The sequence below is a fragment of the Hemiscyllium ocellatum genome, chromosome 45 (assembly GCF_020745735.1).
Source record: "Hemiscyllium ocellatum isolate sHemOce1 chromosome 45, sHemOce1.pat.X.cur, whole genome shotgun sequence".
Taxonomy (NCBI): Eukaryota; Metazoa; Chordata; class Chondrichthyes; order Orectolobiformes; family Hemiscylliidae; genus Hemiscyllium; species Hemiscyllium ocellatum.
The window spans coordinates 24741788-24757896 of NC_083445.1; the positions used below are offsets into that span (position 1 = coordinate 24741788).

General features: G+C 45.8%; 1 protein-coding gene across 1 annotated transcript; it reads right to left on the bottom strand.

Annotated features, from left to right (window-relative positions):
• Positions 1–7267: 7267 nt before the first annotated feature.
• Positions 7268–14605, bottom strand: LOC132835885 (zona pellucida sperm-binding protein 3-like). Its single transcript, XM_060854982.1, has 10 exons — positions 14579–14605; positions 9804–9995; positions 8719–8834; positions 8526–8629; positions 8257–8434; positions 8047–8173; positions 7878–7966; positions 7669–7790; positions 7463–7594; positions 7268–7383 (listed from the first exon to the last, which is right to left on the bottom strand). Exons 1-10 carry the CDS (start codon positions 14603–14605, stop codon positions 7268–7270), a joined length of 1203 nt encoding a protein of 400 aa, XP_060710965.1.
• Between the last annotated feature and the right edge of the window lie 1504 nt (positions 14606–16109).

The window sequence follows — 16109 nt, forward strand, 5'->3', positions numbered from 1 at the left end:
GTCAGGGAGAGATAGAGAGGTGAGAATCCCCAATATCAAGATGGTCAATGTCCTACCAGCTTCAGGACCAAGGTGTCTCCCTCCTCTGGAGGGAAAGAGGATCTCCCTTGTGCTCCCACAGTTCCCCACATGGCAACAGGCACAAATGTCGTTGTCAGATTCCTCCAATGGGGTCCAGCTAAACAAGAGAAACAGCCCATCAACCACATGGTGCATCACCTCTCCCAGAGATTGGTGTATACTCAATGAGCCAAAAGATCTGCTTCCAACTATCGGAATTCTATGGTCTCAGTCAGTTGTCATTGGAATACCTGCTGCTAGAGCCTGGGAATGCTCAGTTCATCAAATGGATTGAGTTTTTTCTGTAAAAACAGAACTGAATCGGGCCCCAAACAGATCAATAAGGCTGTCCATATGTGGAATCACTGGAGGTGAGTCAGATCCAAAAGCAATATTTAGCTTCTGTATTTACTGGGGAGAGACACGTGGAAGAGAGGCAACTTGGTGGTAAATAGAGATGTCTCAGAAACGGTCAACATTGCTGCAGAGATGTCAGGAGTCTGAAAATACAAAGCTAGATAAATCCATGTGACCTGATCAGGTGAATGTCAGGACATTATGGGAAGCTAGGGAAGAAATTGCAGGGCCTGTAGCACAGATACTTGTATCATCGATAGCCGTGGGTCACGCGCTGGAAAACTGGAGGGTGACTAATGTTACGGCATGGAAAAGCCACAACACTACAGCTTGACGTCAGTAATGGGTTTGTTGTTGGAGGAAACTCTGAGAGACAGGATCCAGATGCATTTCCAAAGGCAGGGATTGATGAGGGATAGTCAGCGTGGTTTTGTGCTTGGGAAGCCGTGTCTGTTAAAATTGTTTGACTGTTTTTTGGAAGAAGTGACCAAAGAGAGAGATGAAGGCTAAGTGATGAAAGTTGTTTGCATGGATTTTAGCAAAGCCTTTGACAAGGGTCCACGTGGTAGACTAATTTGTAAAGTTAGGTCACATGGGTTTCAGGGTGAGCTTGCCAATTGGGTACAAGATTGGCCTCACGACAGGAGGCAGTCATGGTAGAGGGTTGCTATTTGGATCAGAGGCCTGTGACCAACGGTGTTCAGCAGAATTGGTGCTGGGTCCACTGCTGTTTATCATTCATATCACTGGCTCAGCAGAGAATGTAGGAGGCACGATTAGTAAGGTTGCTGATGACACCAAATTGGTGGTACAGTGGACAGTGAAGAAGGTTATCAAAGAGAAGCAAGGTGGGCCAAGGAATGGCAGATGCAGTTTATTGTCAAGATTAGAACAGTGCTGGAAAAGCACAGCAGGCCAGGCAGCATCCGAGGAGCAGGAAAATCGATGTTTCTGGCAAAAGCCCTTCATCAGGAATGAAAGATGGCGTTTAATGCAGATCAATGTAAGGTGTTGCATTTTGGGGAGATAAATCAGGGCAGGTCTTACACAGTTAATGGTAGGGCCCTGAGGAGTGTAGGTGAACACAGGCAGACCAAAGGGTTCAGGTATACTGTTCATTGACAGTGCTATCACAGGCAGACAGGGTGGTGAAGGTGGCATTTGACACATTTGCCTTCATTGATCATAACATTCAGTACAGGAGCTTGGGTTCATGTTGCAGCAGGACAGGACATTGATGAGGCCACTTTTGGAATACTCTGTACCGTTCTGGTTACCCAATGGGAAGGATGTTATTAAATTGGAAAGGATGTAAGAACGATTTATAAGGATGAGACTAGGACTGGAGGATTTGAGGCATAGGGAGAGGCTGGGACTTGCTTGATCCTGCAGCATAGGAGGTTGTGTGTTGACCTTTGTAGAGGTCCTTTCCCCAGGATGGGTCAGGGGAGTTATAAGCTGGAGGCCTGAGGAGGGGGTGTGGGCTTCAAGAGGCAGTTGTGGGGTAGCTGTTTGAGACAGACTGTGGTGCAAATATGGAATAAACTGCCAGCAGAAGTGGTAGTGAGAGGTGTGACTGTATGACTTGGACTAAGATGCTAATCAGGAAACATTCAGGGGAGAGGGACATTGAGGCAGATGGTGATGATTTTCATTAACAGGAGAAATGAGGCTGCAAGTATTTTTTGGCCTTGTCATATTAGGACATGCAACCTCCACATTTTAGGAGGAGAGATTGTTCACACAAGACCTGGGTTGATTAATCAGAATGTGACTCAAGAAAAGGGCAGTGGCAGGGCCCAGGGAAAGGAAGCAGGAGTAAGTGAAAATATTGAAACAGAACAGCTTTCATCCAGGAGCCTGGTTATTTCACAGAGAGTCAGTTGGAGTCTTCCAGCACAAGGCACTTCAACTCCCCCCTCCTGCTTATTTAAAATAGAACAACCCGTCAGAATTAAGCTGGACGGGGTGACCCCTCCATTCAAATGGATCTGTCCACGGGAAGTGGAGCTGAAGCACTGAAGAACTATACAAGAAGTTCAGAGGAATCCGAATGTTCCAGACCAATGGGGATGACAACACAAGGGGAGAGACAGAAAGCAGTTGAAGCACGGTCCAAAAGACAATGTAAAGGTAGTGTGGAGTTTGAGAAAGCTGGAATCAGACCTTCCCCCACCCAATATTCATGCCCACCCCAGCCAGGGTCACAGTGAGGAACAACCGCCAACCCAAGCTGACAATTATTTGCAATCTTCTGCCACATTGACATGTGACTCATCGATGGAGGAGGGTGACTGGTGGGTCTGAACCCAGGAGTGTGACAGTGAGAAATACAGACAGATTGTCATAGGATGTGGTTTGGAGACAAGGTTTAGGCAGAACAAAGTGCGTGTTCCACATATTTACATCATCCTTCACCTCCTCTTGGGAATGTTTGGTTGGGATAGTCCATCGGGAAGTTTGTTGTGTATTTTTTTAGAAAGATTAGATTCCCCTGCAGTGTGGAAACAGGCCCTTCGGCCCAACAAACCCAATCCTCTAAAGAGTAATCCACCTAGACCCATTTCCCTCTGACTAATACGCCTAATACTACTGGCAACTTAGCATGGCCAAGTCACCTGACCATTGGACCTTGGGAGGAAACTGGAGCACCCAGAGGAAATTACCACACAGAGCGAGAACGTGCAAACTCCACACAGCTAGTTGCCCGAGGCTGGAATCAAGCCCGGGTCTGTGGTGCTGCAAGGCAGCAGTGCTAACCACTACCCCATACTGTATCTGTCCTGGGGGAGTGTGACAGAAACAGGTTTGAAGGATGGTGACGTTCAATTTAAGGCTGGTGGCAACTTTACTGTCCACTTAAGTGTGGAGAGGACTTCCCTGTGTATCTAACTCCATGCTGTCCTCCTCCTGGGAGTGTTTGATGTGGAGACTGTGAAGGTAACTTTCCTCTGTATCTAATCTTATTCTCTCCCTGTTTGGGAATGTTAAATGGTGACAATATGTAGAGGCCACTTTGCTTTCATATTACCTTTAGCTCAAAGCAGCAGAGCAGGTTTAAATCTGTATTAAACAGTGTGCTATCACTATCTGGGAGTATTTTATGGGGAAGACAGTATCAAGGGAATCTGTAACCATGGTTACAGTGACATTCCAAGTGTTGAGCTTGGAGGGAAGCTATGAGCAGTCCCAGTGTGGGAAGGTGCTGTTGGAGGTGCCTTGGTAAACTGCTGCAGTGTATCTTGTAGACAGCACAGGTAATGGAAGGAGGAACCGCACACTTTGATAAATATGTGTATGAACACAAAGCTTCAGAACACTGGAAACCATGGGCCTATATGGGGAAAGAGAGACAAGTGGAGAGAGAGCAGTGTGTTATATGGTGGTACAGACTCTTTTGTATTCTGACTGGATGACCTGTTTGAAGTCTATCCCATTGAGCATGATAGAGATCATCACCGTGAAGACAGGACTGAGGTGGTCACCCTTAGTGATCACAGCCATTAATAGACATGGCCACAGCTAGCACACAGTCATCAAACTGTACATCACAGAAACAGTCCCTTTGGTCCAACTCCTCCCTGATGAGCAGATATCCCAACCTAATCTAGTCCCAGGTGCTAACACCTGGCCCAAATCCCACTTAAACCCTTCCTATTAAATGCTGTTATTGTACCATCCTTTCTCCAGCAGCTCCCTCCATACATGCATCACCTTCTACATGAGAGCATTGTTCCTTGGGCCCCTTTTTTATATTTTACCAGAACTAGAGGGAATAGGTTTAGGGTGACAGGGGGGGTCTCCCACCCCAGGGAAAGACCTTGTCCATTTGTTATCTATGCCCCTCATGATTTTATAACCCTTTAATGTCACCCCTTATCCTCCAACGCTCCAGGGAAGACAGCCTTAGTCTATTCTGCCTCTCCCCATAGCTCATTCTCCAAGCCTGGCAACATCCTTGAAAGGGTTCAGAAAAGATTTGCAAGTTTCACAACAGCCTCATGAGAGGAAGGAGACCAGAATTGCCCACAATATACCAACATTGGCCTAACCATGTCCTGTACAGCTGCTATATAACCTCCCAACCCCTCTACTCAGCAGCAAAAAGGAGCAATTACCAAACAGCTTGGTCACTCTTATCTACCTGTGACTACTTTCAAGGAACCATGATCCTGCACTGCAAGGTTTTGGTTCAGCCACACTCCCCAGGACATTACCAGTTCAGCGTACAAGTCCAGCTCTGATTTGCTTTTCCAAAATGCAGCACCTTGCATTTATCTAAATTAAATGCCCATCTGCCCCTCAGCCTATTGGAACAACTGTCCTCTAGACCTTCAAATCTGGAGCCATCTGCCAATTCACTTTGTTCACATCCAAATCATTTATCTCAATGGCAGAAAGTAGTCAACCCAGCACCAATCCATGTGGCACTCCATTGGTCACAGGCCTCCAGTCTGAAAAGCAACCCTCCACCACCTTCTGTACTTTACCTTCAGGGCCAGTTCTGTGTCCAAATGGCTAGTTCTATATTCCATGAGATGCAACTTTGCTAACCAGTCTCCCAGGAGGAACCTTGTCAAATGCCTTCCTGAAATCCATAATTGATCACATCTACCATTGCCTCCAATCCAGTTATTTGAAGAAATAATAAAAAAAAAGCAGATGGTGAGGGTGGGGTCAAGCCTGTTTTTCAATCCCATTAATCCCTCACCAACTCTTGAAGCAGTTTCAAAGCAATGCCCTTCAGGAGCTGGCCAGCTCAGTCAGTAATGAGGCTGCTGGGCCACAGGGCTGACCATTCCCTCTACACAGGGGATTCTGCCCCTTTATCCCCATCTGCTTCCTCTAAATGCTATTCACAATGGAGGAATACTGACCCATCAGCTGGTACAGAGTGGAATGCAGCATCCAACAGTTTGACCTGCTGACATGTGACTCTGGACCCCATGAGATCCATGTTGACAACTCCCTGTTTATCACACTGTGCTGCTGCCCCTGTTGGGGGAGAGAGAACAGAAAATGGTAGCAGTGTATACCATGCTGTGTTTTATAGAACACAAAAACAGTACAGGCCCTTCAGCCTTCAATATTCTGCCAACCTGTGAAACACATCTGGAGCCCATCTAACCTTCACTGTTCCATTCTCATCCATGTGCCTATCCAATGACCATTTAAATACCCTTAACATCAGTGAGTCTACCACTGTTGGGGCATAGAATGCCCTGCCTTTATGAAGAAAACTACCTTGACATCTGTCCAGTTATGATCACCTATCAGTTTAAAGCAAATGACCCCTCATGCTCACCATTGGAAAAAAGAAGACTCACTTGCCCACCCTATCTAACCTGGATTCTCTCAGGTCTCAACTCAATGCCTCTACCCTCTAGTGATCACAGCCTCAAGTCCCACTGCCTTCCCTCCATTCCAGGCAACATCTTAGTTAATCTCCTCCAGCCTTTCCAAAGCTTCCACATCCTTCCTATAATTCCATGAAGGGAAGTGTTTCTAGTCCAAATGCAGCATATCCTACAGCTGTGACATAAGCTCATTGTTCTGAAACTCAATCCTGAGTAAATCCTAACACACCACATGCCTTTTTTAACAAGGCTACCAACCTGGGTGGCAACTTGCAGGGGTTGATGCACATGGACACCAAGATCATTGCTCATCTGTACTACCAAGATTCTTACCATTAACCTAGTACTCTGCATTCCTGTTCCTCCTTCCAAACAGGATCACCTCATGTTTCCATATTGAACTCCATTTGCCATGCCTCAGCCCAGCTCTGCAGCTTATGTCCCTCACTAACCCACAACAATCTTAGTCCATCCAGTTTTTTTGGGAAGGCTTTAGCTGTTGGATACAATGGAGCTGCTGACTCACTCGAGGGTAAAATGAGCTGAGTGCTCAGGGTCTGGAGTCACATTAGGCCAATTTCCTTCCCTTCTCAAGGGAGGGAGGGAACGAGAGAATTTTACGACCAATTTCCATGACCCTTTTCCCATTAAAGGAGTTGGAAGTCCAGTTCCCACTTTAGGGAAATGAAAACCACCCCTGTTTTCTATCCCCCTGACTGGTCATATCCTCAGGCACAGATAACCCATTGCCAAATCAGCATTGGGGTATGCCATTCCTCAAAATGGATCCTCCCCACCACCAGTCATTGCCCTGTGGATAGGACTAACTTCACCTGGATCCCAGGCTTACTGGGGCAGTCACAGCCTGAGAATCCACTACAACTGATTCTCATCCCATTACAGGACGATTCTCTGGGCTGCTTCAGCCTGCCCTGACCCTACAGCCACCCACAGCACCACAAAAGTCACCTTCAAAACCTCGAGTATATCCCACAGCCAGGTCCTCACCGCACTGGCTCCCAAATCAGGTTCTGTATCTGACACCCTGAGGCCAATGCTATAAGGAGGAAGCTGCAGGCATTTCTCTCAGACCCTGCAGTAAGTCATTTCCCAATGGATGCCTCACTCTGACTGACTCAACTGTGGAGACTAACAGTGGGAATCCCCTTGGACACTTCTGAAGAGACCCAGAAGACTGGAAACACCAGCTGTTTCACCCTCTGATGCTGCCACATCTGAGCAGGTCCTCCAGCATGTTCTGCTAACAGATTTTAATCAAATCCAGAAACCCTTTTCCAGTGAGGTCTACAACCCCCTGTACTCACTGGATAACGCAAACAATATCTTCAATAACCCAAATCATCCTGGAAGCTCAGTGCATGGATTGGACAGGCAAAGCCCAGAGATTGTACCCAGGAATAGTTTAACAAGAGGATGCAGAAAAACCAGCTCCAGACAGAAGACACTGAATCACTGCTTTATTGACGATGTCATCAAAAGTTGATGGGTGTTCGCTTGTGTTTCCTGTACAGGACCAAGGCCAGCAATGAAGCAGAGATCAGACATACCACTGTCACAGTCAGGGTCACCATCACAACCAGCTCCACACCTACAGGACAAGGAGAAACCAATGGTTACTGAGAGAAACAGGAACAGAAAGGGAAACTAGCAGGCAGACAGCTCCCTACCTGCAGACCTCTCCTGTATCCTTCCTTCAGCCTCAGGCAGGGGCTCAGTTGCCAGGTTGGTCAGCCCAGTATCCAGAATGATCAGGGGGCCAAGTGAGGCCTCCCCTTCCCACTTCAATCCAGCTTCATTCTCTGAAAGATCAAACATCCCAGTCAGGGAGAGAAGAGAGAGGGGGACCCCAAAATCAAGATGGTCAATGTCCTACCAGCTTCAGGACCAAGGTCTCTCCTTCCTCTGGAGGGAGACACGATCTCCCTTGTGCTCCCACAGTTCCCCACATGGCAACAGGCACAAATGTCATTGTCAGATCCCTCCAATGGGGTCCAGCTAAACGAGTGAAACAGCCCATCAACCACATGGTGCATCACCTCTCCCAACAGCAACATCCCTGAGGGACAGAGAGAGGGAACTTACATATCCTCCAGTTTCCGGAAAGTACAAGCTTTGTTCCTGGAATCTCCCTGATCCACTGCCGCAACTTTCAGGTGACAGGTGATGAAAATCTGAGGGACACATTCAGAACAAGTTAGTATTTAGTGACTCCCTCCCACCATGGAGATACCAATCAGCAGCTTCCTCTTACCAAGGAATGCTCATCTCCATAGAAACGAAAGGCATCCAGGTCAAACCTGAGCTTGTCTGGCTCCTGCCCGTCTCCCGGCAACACAAAGGTTGAAAAGGAGTCCTCAGCTTCGCTGTCCAGGAGGCAACTGTAGATGGACAAAGGGCCGTGAAGTGAATGGAGGGAAGCCATTGAGATGGGAGCAGCTGGAGAAAGCAGAGAGCTCCTTACCCATTGTAGTCAATGATGCTGTATCTCGGGGTGGAGTCTTTGTTTGGGCTCAGTGTAGCTACACAGCGATCAATGTACAGCTTCAGGGGTACGTGGTTAGCCATTGAAACAGACGCCTCAATGTGAATGAGGTCTCCCAGGGAGTAGACAGTGGAAGGGCGCTCTGTAAGCCAGTCACCTGAAGTACAGGAGGACAAGGGTTGGAGACAGTGGGTGTAACCCACTGTGAGTGACACCAGGAGATCCCTCCCCAGCCACCCATCACGTACCATTCATTAGACGCAGGGAGAATGACAGATGGCCTTCTCCAGACCTGGTGGAGCTGAATGGGATCCAGGTGGGATTGATGGGGTTACTGCTCACATTGCCCTTCCTGGGGAGAAACAGGGCAGCCATTTTAGTCCTGGGTCAGATGACAGCAGCAGCTGGGGATCATGTTGACAATCGAGTCAAGATTCTCACCTCAAATAACGGCACTCAATGGGAACAACAGCCCCATTGGTTCTCACAATGATAGATCCAGGATAGTTTGGGGTGTGGGTCAGGTGGATGGTGTAGATCAGGAAATCCCCAGTGATCTGAAAGATACCAGGTTAAGGAATGAGCAGCTGATTCTTAGTGAGAAGGATCTACACAGGGTTCACAACAGCATCCCATTAACTGAACTCTTTACAGAACATAACAGCCTCCAGGCCTTGAGCCTCAACCCCAGAGCTGCAGAGACCATTACTGGAGTGCAATAGGTCACAGGTCAGGGGTTAGTCTTTTAGGATCAATTGAAGATGGTATTACATCATTCCAAAGATCAGGAATTATTGGAATTCCAAAGGCCAGGGAATGCTCAGTTGGTCAACAGGATTGGTTTTAAGATCCCAGCAGAACTACAGATAGATGGAACAGGAACATGGTGATCTTTATCTACAAGGTAAAACAGGAAGTCTCCAGATTATGGGAAGGGATTACTAACAAGGTTAGTGAAACATCAGCTTCAGAGAGAAGCAGAAACAAGTTAAAACAACAATTAACCAGAATGGAACCAAACCAGTTTTACCAACAGGTCAGATATGGAGCTCAAGGACTAGACAAGTCATTTTATTCACATAACAGTCCCCCAATTGGGATGAAACTGGACTGAGTGAGTCAAAAACCAATCTGACTGAGGAGAATAGACTGCTCACCACAAAACTAAACATCATTCTGCGATAACATGACAGCTGCATTCTTTGTGACTTCACTATAGAAAAGTGTTATGCTGGAAGGCACTGATAGAAAATGTAGCGTTCAATTCATATTCAGGTGAAAGGTCAAACCATTCACACTCCTCCACATTATCACTAATTCACAGAACCACCTGTATAATCAGAAGCTTCCAACCCAATAAGAACTGCAGCACAAATTTTAAGATAGAGACCAGTTAAGGTCTAGTCTAATCCAGCATAGAAAGCCAGCAGGAGACAGTCCCTCAATAAATCAGTGTTCCTCAACATAACCCTAACTGGTATAATCTACAAGCCAAGCTTCCTGCAAGTGTGGAGAACTCCCATTACCTGCAATCTACTACCACACTCCTGCAGCCCATAGTCAAAGAGGACAGTGAGGTTCTCAGGGTAGACCCTGGTTGGCCGACAGCCTACTGTCCCCAGGGTCAGGTCAGCAGCTTTAACCAGGTGCCCAGTTCCAAATAAATCCAGCTGGGCCTTGACCAGCAGGTTGTGCTCTCCACACTGCACCATCACAGTCTGTAGTGGGGACACACTCACAACCTCAGACACTGGGAAACTAGAACCCCAATGAGAAGGGACTCTCTCAGGAACAGGGCTGGCTCTCACTATCCCCCATGGAAACCTCTGGGTCAAAAACTGCTGCCATGTATCAGAGCAACAGACAGCTCCAACTAACATTAGCACAGGGAACAAACCCCTCATTACAAAACCACCCATAATCCCAAACAACTCAACCATCCCCACATTCCCCAACCAGCTCCTTTTATACACACAACTCACACTCACCTGATACCAATGTGACTAGGGGCAGCAACATTGAACCAATCAACCAACCCCAATCTCTACAATCTCCACCAATGACTGAACTCATGGGTTTATTCTCAGGAGGATTGATTTCATTTGGACCAATAGGAATGGCTGTGAGTTGCTGTGCTGTCACCTGACTGAATTCAGCTCCACAAGATCTCATCGGGAAGGCCCCATGACTACAATCATCAAAGGTAGCTCGATGGGCCAGACAAGGGTCTACTGTATTCTACCCATCCTGATCTGGGGAGTCTGACAGTGAGAACCATGGAGAGATTGGGTGGGAATGGAAAGCAGGGATTGGGCAGAATGAAGGGATTTATCTTGTATTGTATCTATCCTTGGCAGAAGCTTTCTTCTGTATCTAAACCTGTCCTTGGGGCACTGTAGGGAGAACTTAACTTTCAGCTCACTTTTAATTCATAGAGTAAAAGCAGTTTTGCTCTGTACTTCACGTTGTGCTGTCTCTGTCCTGAGGACAACTTTCCTTCCAGTTTTATTTGTAAGAATCTCATTGCATCATGTCCCTGTTCTGGGAGTGTTTGTTATGAACAGGTTCATGTTCAGCTTAAAAGGGAACAGGGAGCTTTATACATTATCAATCTGTATACTGTCCCTGTTTGATGGGGACAGGATAGTGGGAGCTTTTGCTTCAGTGTAAGAGTGTAGAGGGACCACTCCTTTCAGTATAAAGGAGCCTCAGTCTGTATCTGAGCCTGATCTGTACCTTCCTGTGGAAGTGGTGATGGGGACAGGATTGAGGCCTATGGCCTCCAGCTGTGCTGGGATAAAACTCAATGTAAACTTGAGGAAAAGCACCTCCTCTTTCACTGAGTCACTTTGCAGCTTTCCACACTCAGCACGGTGTTCAACAATTCCAGGACATCTCCTCAGCTCTGTTTTGCTTAATTTCTTTCTGTAAATTTTGGTTCAAACTCATTTTCCTCTGGATGTTATTGTGCTCATTGTCCTTCCATTCACACCCTCTTGGGGGCTCCTCTCTTGGTGGGTTACTGCGTGCTTATTTTTATTGGTTATTGGGTGGATGTGGGCAGTGCTGGCCAGGCCAACACTTCCTGACCAATCCCCAGCTATCCTTGAGAAGGTGAAGCTGAGGCATCATCTTCATCCTGTGCATGCCATCGTGCCATCTCCTGCCACAGAGGTAGGTACAGGAATGTGTAAACCCGGTTATAGTGACGTTCCAAGTGTTTAACTTGGAGGGAAGTAATGACTTTCTGGGTGCGAGTGTTTGCAGGTTTGGAAGGTGTCATTGCAGGAGTCTTGGTGAATTTCTGCAGTGTATTTTGTCAATAGCACACTCTGCCAATGTCCATTGTTTGTAATAAATAATGTCGATGATCATGTCACTGGGATTGTATAAAAGATTGGATATTTGGTAACAATGAGGTGAAAGGTATTAGGTTATGGGGAGATATAAATGGATTGGTCAGATTAGCAGAGTTGTGAGAAATGGAATTTAACTCTGCAAATGGAAACCAGGAAAGGATAAGAGAGTACTTGGTGCGTGGCAGGATTCGAAGTGGAGGGATGTTGTGCTTATCCATAGATCCATGATTGGGCAGGACAGATTAACAGAGCAGTTTAAAAAGTTATACTGAGATACAGCGTATTAAACTGGACAGGATTGAGATTCCTAAGCAGGACATATTAGCAATTCTGGAAAATTTGGAAATAGATAAATCCCCTGAGCCGAATGGCATTTATCCTAGAATTTTCTGGGATGTTAGGGAATAGATTGCAGAGCCTTTGGCTTTTATCTTTGCCATAATTGTCTACAGAAATAGTGCCAAAAGACTGGAAGGTAGAAAATGTTCCCTTCTTCAAGAAGGGGAGTGGAGACAACCCTAGTTATTATAGATTGTGAGCCTTACTTCAGTTGTGGGTAAAGTGTTGGAAAGCATTATGAGAGAGACAATTTATAATAACAATTTGATTAGGGAGATTCAGCACAGTTTGTGAAGGGTAGGTCATGCTTCACAAACCTTACTGAGCTCTTTGAGAAGGTGACCAAACAGGTGGATGAGGGTAATGTGGTTGACGTGTATATGGATTTCAGTAAGGCGTTTGATAAGGTCCCCCACAGTCGGCTATTGCAGAAAATGCAGGAGCATGGGATTGAGGGTGATTTAGCGGTTTGGATCACTAAATTAGCTAGCTGAAAGAAGACAGGATAGTGGTTAATGAGAAATATTCATCCTGGAGTTCAGTTACCAGTGGTGTTCAAACTGTCAGGATCTGTTTTGGGACCATTGATGTTTTGTTTATGTTTTTATAAATGACCTGGATGAGGGCGTAGAAGTTTGGTTAGTAAATCTGCGGATGATCCTAAGGTCAGTGGAGTTGTGGATAGTGCTGAAGGATGTTGCAAGTTAGAGGGATTTAGATAAGCTGCAGAGCTGTGTTGAGAGGTGGTAAATGGAGATTGATGCAGAAAAGTGAGGTGATTCAGTTTGGAAGGAGTAACAGGAATAGAGAGTACTGGGCTAATGGTAGATTCTTGGTAATGCAGATGAGCAGAGAAATCTGTGACTGTGTGCATAGATCCCTGAAAGTTGCCACCCAGGTTGATAGGATTGTTAAGAAGGCATATGGTGTGTTCGCTGTTATTGGTAGAGTGACTGAATTTCGGAACCATAAGGTCATGCTGCAGCTGTACCATCTTCTGGTGTAGCCGCACTTGGAGTATTGTGTCCAGTTCTGGTCACCACATACAGGATGGATGTGGAAGTATTGGAAAGAGTGCAGAGGAAATTTACTAGGATGATGCCTGCTTTTGGAAGGAAGCTCATGTGAGCAAAGGGTGAGGGACTTAAGGCTGTTTTTGTGAGCGAGAAGGTTAAGAGGTGACTTAATAGAGACATACAAGTTGATCAGAGGATTAGATAGGATGGACAGTGAGAGCCTTTTTCCTTGAATGGTGATGGTTAGCATGAGGGGGCATAGCTTTAAATTGAGGGTAATAGATGGATTCTTTAATCAGTGTAGTAAGAGCATGGAGTGCCCTACCTGCAACAATAGTAGATTTAAATGGTCATTGGTTAAATATATGGATGCTAATGGAATAGTGTAGGTTAGATGGGCTTCAAATTGGTTTCACAGGTTGGCGCAACATTGAAGGGTCTATACTACACTGTAATGTTATGTTCTATGCATACGGATGTTTGACGTTTTCAGTCAGGATGCAGATAAGAGCAGGGAGATGATGTTGGAGCTGTACACGACTTTGCCTAGGTCACAGCTGGAGTACTGTGTCTAATTCCAGTCACATCACAAGAAGAATGTGACTGCATTGGAGAGGGTGCAAAGGAGATTCATCAACATTGTTGCCTGGGATGGACCATTTCAGAGCTGAAAAATGTGTTGCTGGAAAAGTGCAGCAAGTCAGGCAGCATCCAAGGAGCAGGATGCTCCTTGGATGCTGCCTGACCTGCTGCACTTTTCCAGCAACACATTTTTCAGCTCTGCTCTCCAGCATCTGCAGTCCTCACTTTCTCCTATGAACCATTTCAGTGATGGAGAGGCTGGATAAGATCAGGTTGTTCCATTTGGAGCAGAGAATGGCGAGTGGGGACCTGGTAAAAGTGTATGAGATTGCAGGGTGTGGACATGGTGAATGGCTGTTGAAGGTGTTCTCATTACTTGTAAAGTCAGTTAAGAAGGGCATAATATTAAGGTGGAATGTAGGAGATTTTAGGACAAATATTTTCAGAGAGTGATGGGGTGTGGACCCTGGGAGGGTAGTGGAGATACGAAACCTCAAAACCTTTGAAAAGTACTTGAATGGGCATGAAGTGTCAGAACACTGAAAGCGGTGGGCCTATCGTGGGAAAGTACAACGAGTAGAGATAGATGTGTGTTTTATGGTGATACAGACTTGATGGGTCTCTGATTGGATGACCTGCTTGAATTCATTTAGCATGATTGAGATTATCATCAATGTGAAGACAGGGCTATGAGGTGGTCACTCTTACTGATAGTCATTGGTAGATGGATCTGCAGCGAGCAGATTCAGGATGGGATCAAGCATGTTTTTCCCTCTTATTGAATCCCTCACCACCTGTTGAAGAGGCAATTTCAAAGCAATGCCCTTTAGGACCTGACCAGCTCCATCAGTAATGAGGCTGCTGGGCCACACTTTGTGCTAGATATTCCCCTCCACACCCAGAGTACATTCTGCCCCCTTACCCACATCTGCTTCCTCTAAATGGTGTTCAACATGGAGGAACACTGATCCATCAGCTGGCAGAGGTTTCCTTCCCTATGTTTACCTGATGGCATGTGACTCTGGACTTCATGGTGTCACGTCAGCAACTTCCTCCTGAGTATATCATACTGTCGTGCCATCTCTGTTGGTTGTTAGAGACAAAAGGGGGGATATGTAGGGATGGGGATAATGGTGTCTCGGATGCTGTGTATAAAGGTAAGATGTCCCAGGCTTATCTTTACTAATTCCTTTATCTGCCCAACTGTGTTATCTCTCTCTCTCTCTTTCTGGGCTCCACCTGTGATTTACTCCTTCCCCCTGCTGTTCCTTCAGTATATGTATCAACCACCTTAGCTATAACCGGTTCTGAAGAAGGGTCACTTGGATCTGAAACATTTAACTCTGCTGCAATTTCTGTTCTGTTCCAGCTCTAGAATGTGCTGTTCTATGGATCTATCCTGGAAATATTCTTTGACTTCCTCTTCCAGGCTATCTTTGTCCTCGTGACATTTCCAGTGGACGTGTAGATGATTATTGGTGACAAGCTCTCATTATTTCTTCCCTTACGTACTTCATCTTACAATGGTGTTATTGTTTGGAGGCCTGAATGCCACTCCCAGAAGTGACTCTCCTCTTTGTCTGGAGCCCAACCCCATGCCTCTCCTCTGTGCACATTCCAATATTAACTAACTATTCCCATCACAATTTCTGAAATGTCTTCAACTTTCAAGGTTCAGACTGGTAATAGCAATCTAATCATACCTATTTATTTCTACTTGTGCTTTCAGTTCATCTGTTTTGTTCTGAATGCTTTATCCATTTTGTAAATTCTAGTCACATCTGTTTATTGAGTGGCATGTTGACCAGACTGGGTAAGGTCGGCAGTTTTCCTTCCCTCGAGGGAACCAGATGGCTTTAGTTTCGGGTGAGAGGGGAACCATTTAAAAGGGACCTAAGGGGCAAAACCTTCACACAGTGTGGTGTGTGTATGGAATGAGCTGCCAGAGGAAGTGGTAGAGGCTAGTACAATTACAGCACTTAAAAGGCATCTGGATGGGTATATGAATAGGAAAGGTTTACAGTGATATGGGCCACATATTGGCAAATGGGACTAGATTAGGTTAGGATATCTGGTCAGCATGGACATGTAGGACCGAAGGGTCTGCTTCTGTGCTGTATGTCTCTAACTCTGCAACCGAGGACAATCACCATCATTGAGACAAGCTTTCACTTCCAAATTTGTTAAATGTACCAACTTCCATGTATGGGGTTTGAATCCATGTGTGCTGTAGGCTGGGTCTTCAGCTTGCTAGCTCAGCAATATTACCACAACACCATTCTCTTCCTGATACTACAGAGCTCTCCCACCAATGGAATTAGTTTCTGTCTGCCTTATCTAATTGGTAAAAGCTTCATTTTTCTCCAATCAAATAATAGATCTTTAAAATAATAATGTATGAAACATTTGTCAGTTATAATTCTTTGCAATAAAAAGCCAATGGTTGGCTTCTTGTGCTGTAATTCTGTTCAGACAGTCCAAGTACACTAAGAATTTTGGATAAGTGCTCTGGAACCTAAATGTTAGTGAGGAAAAA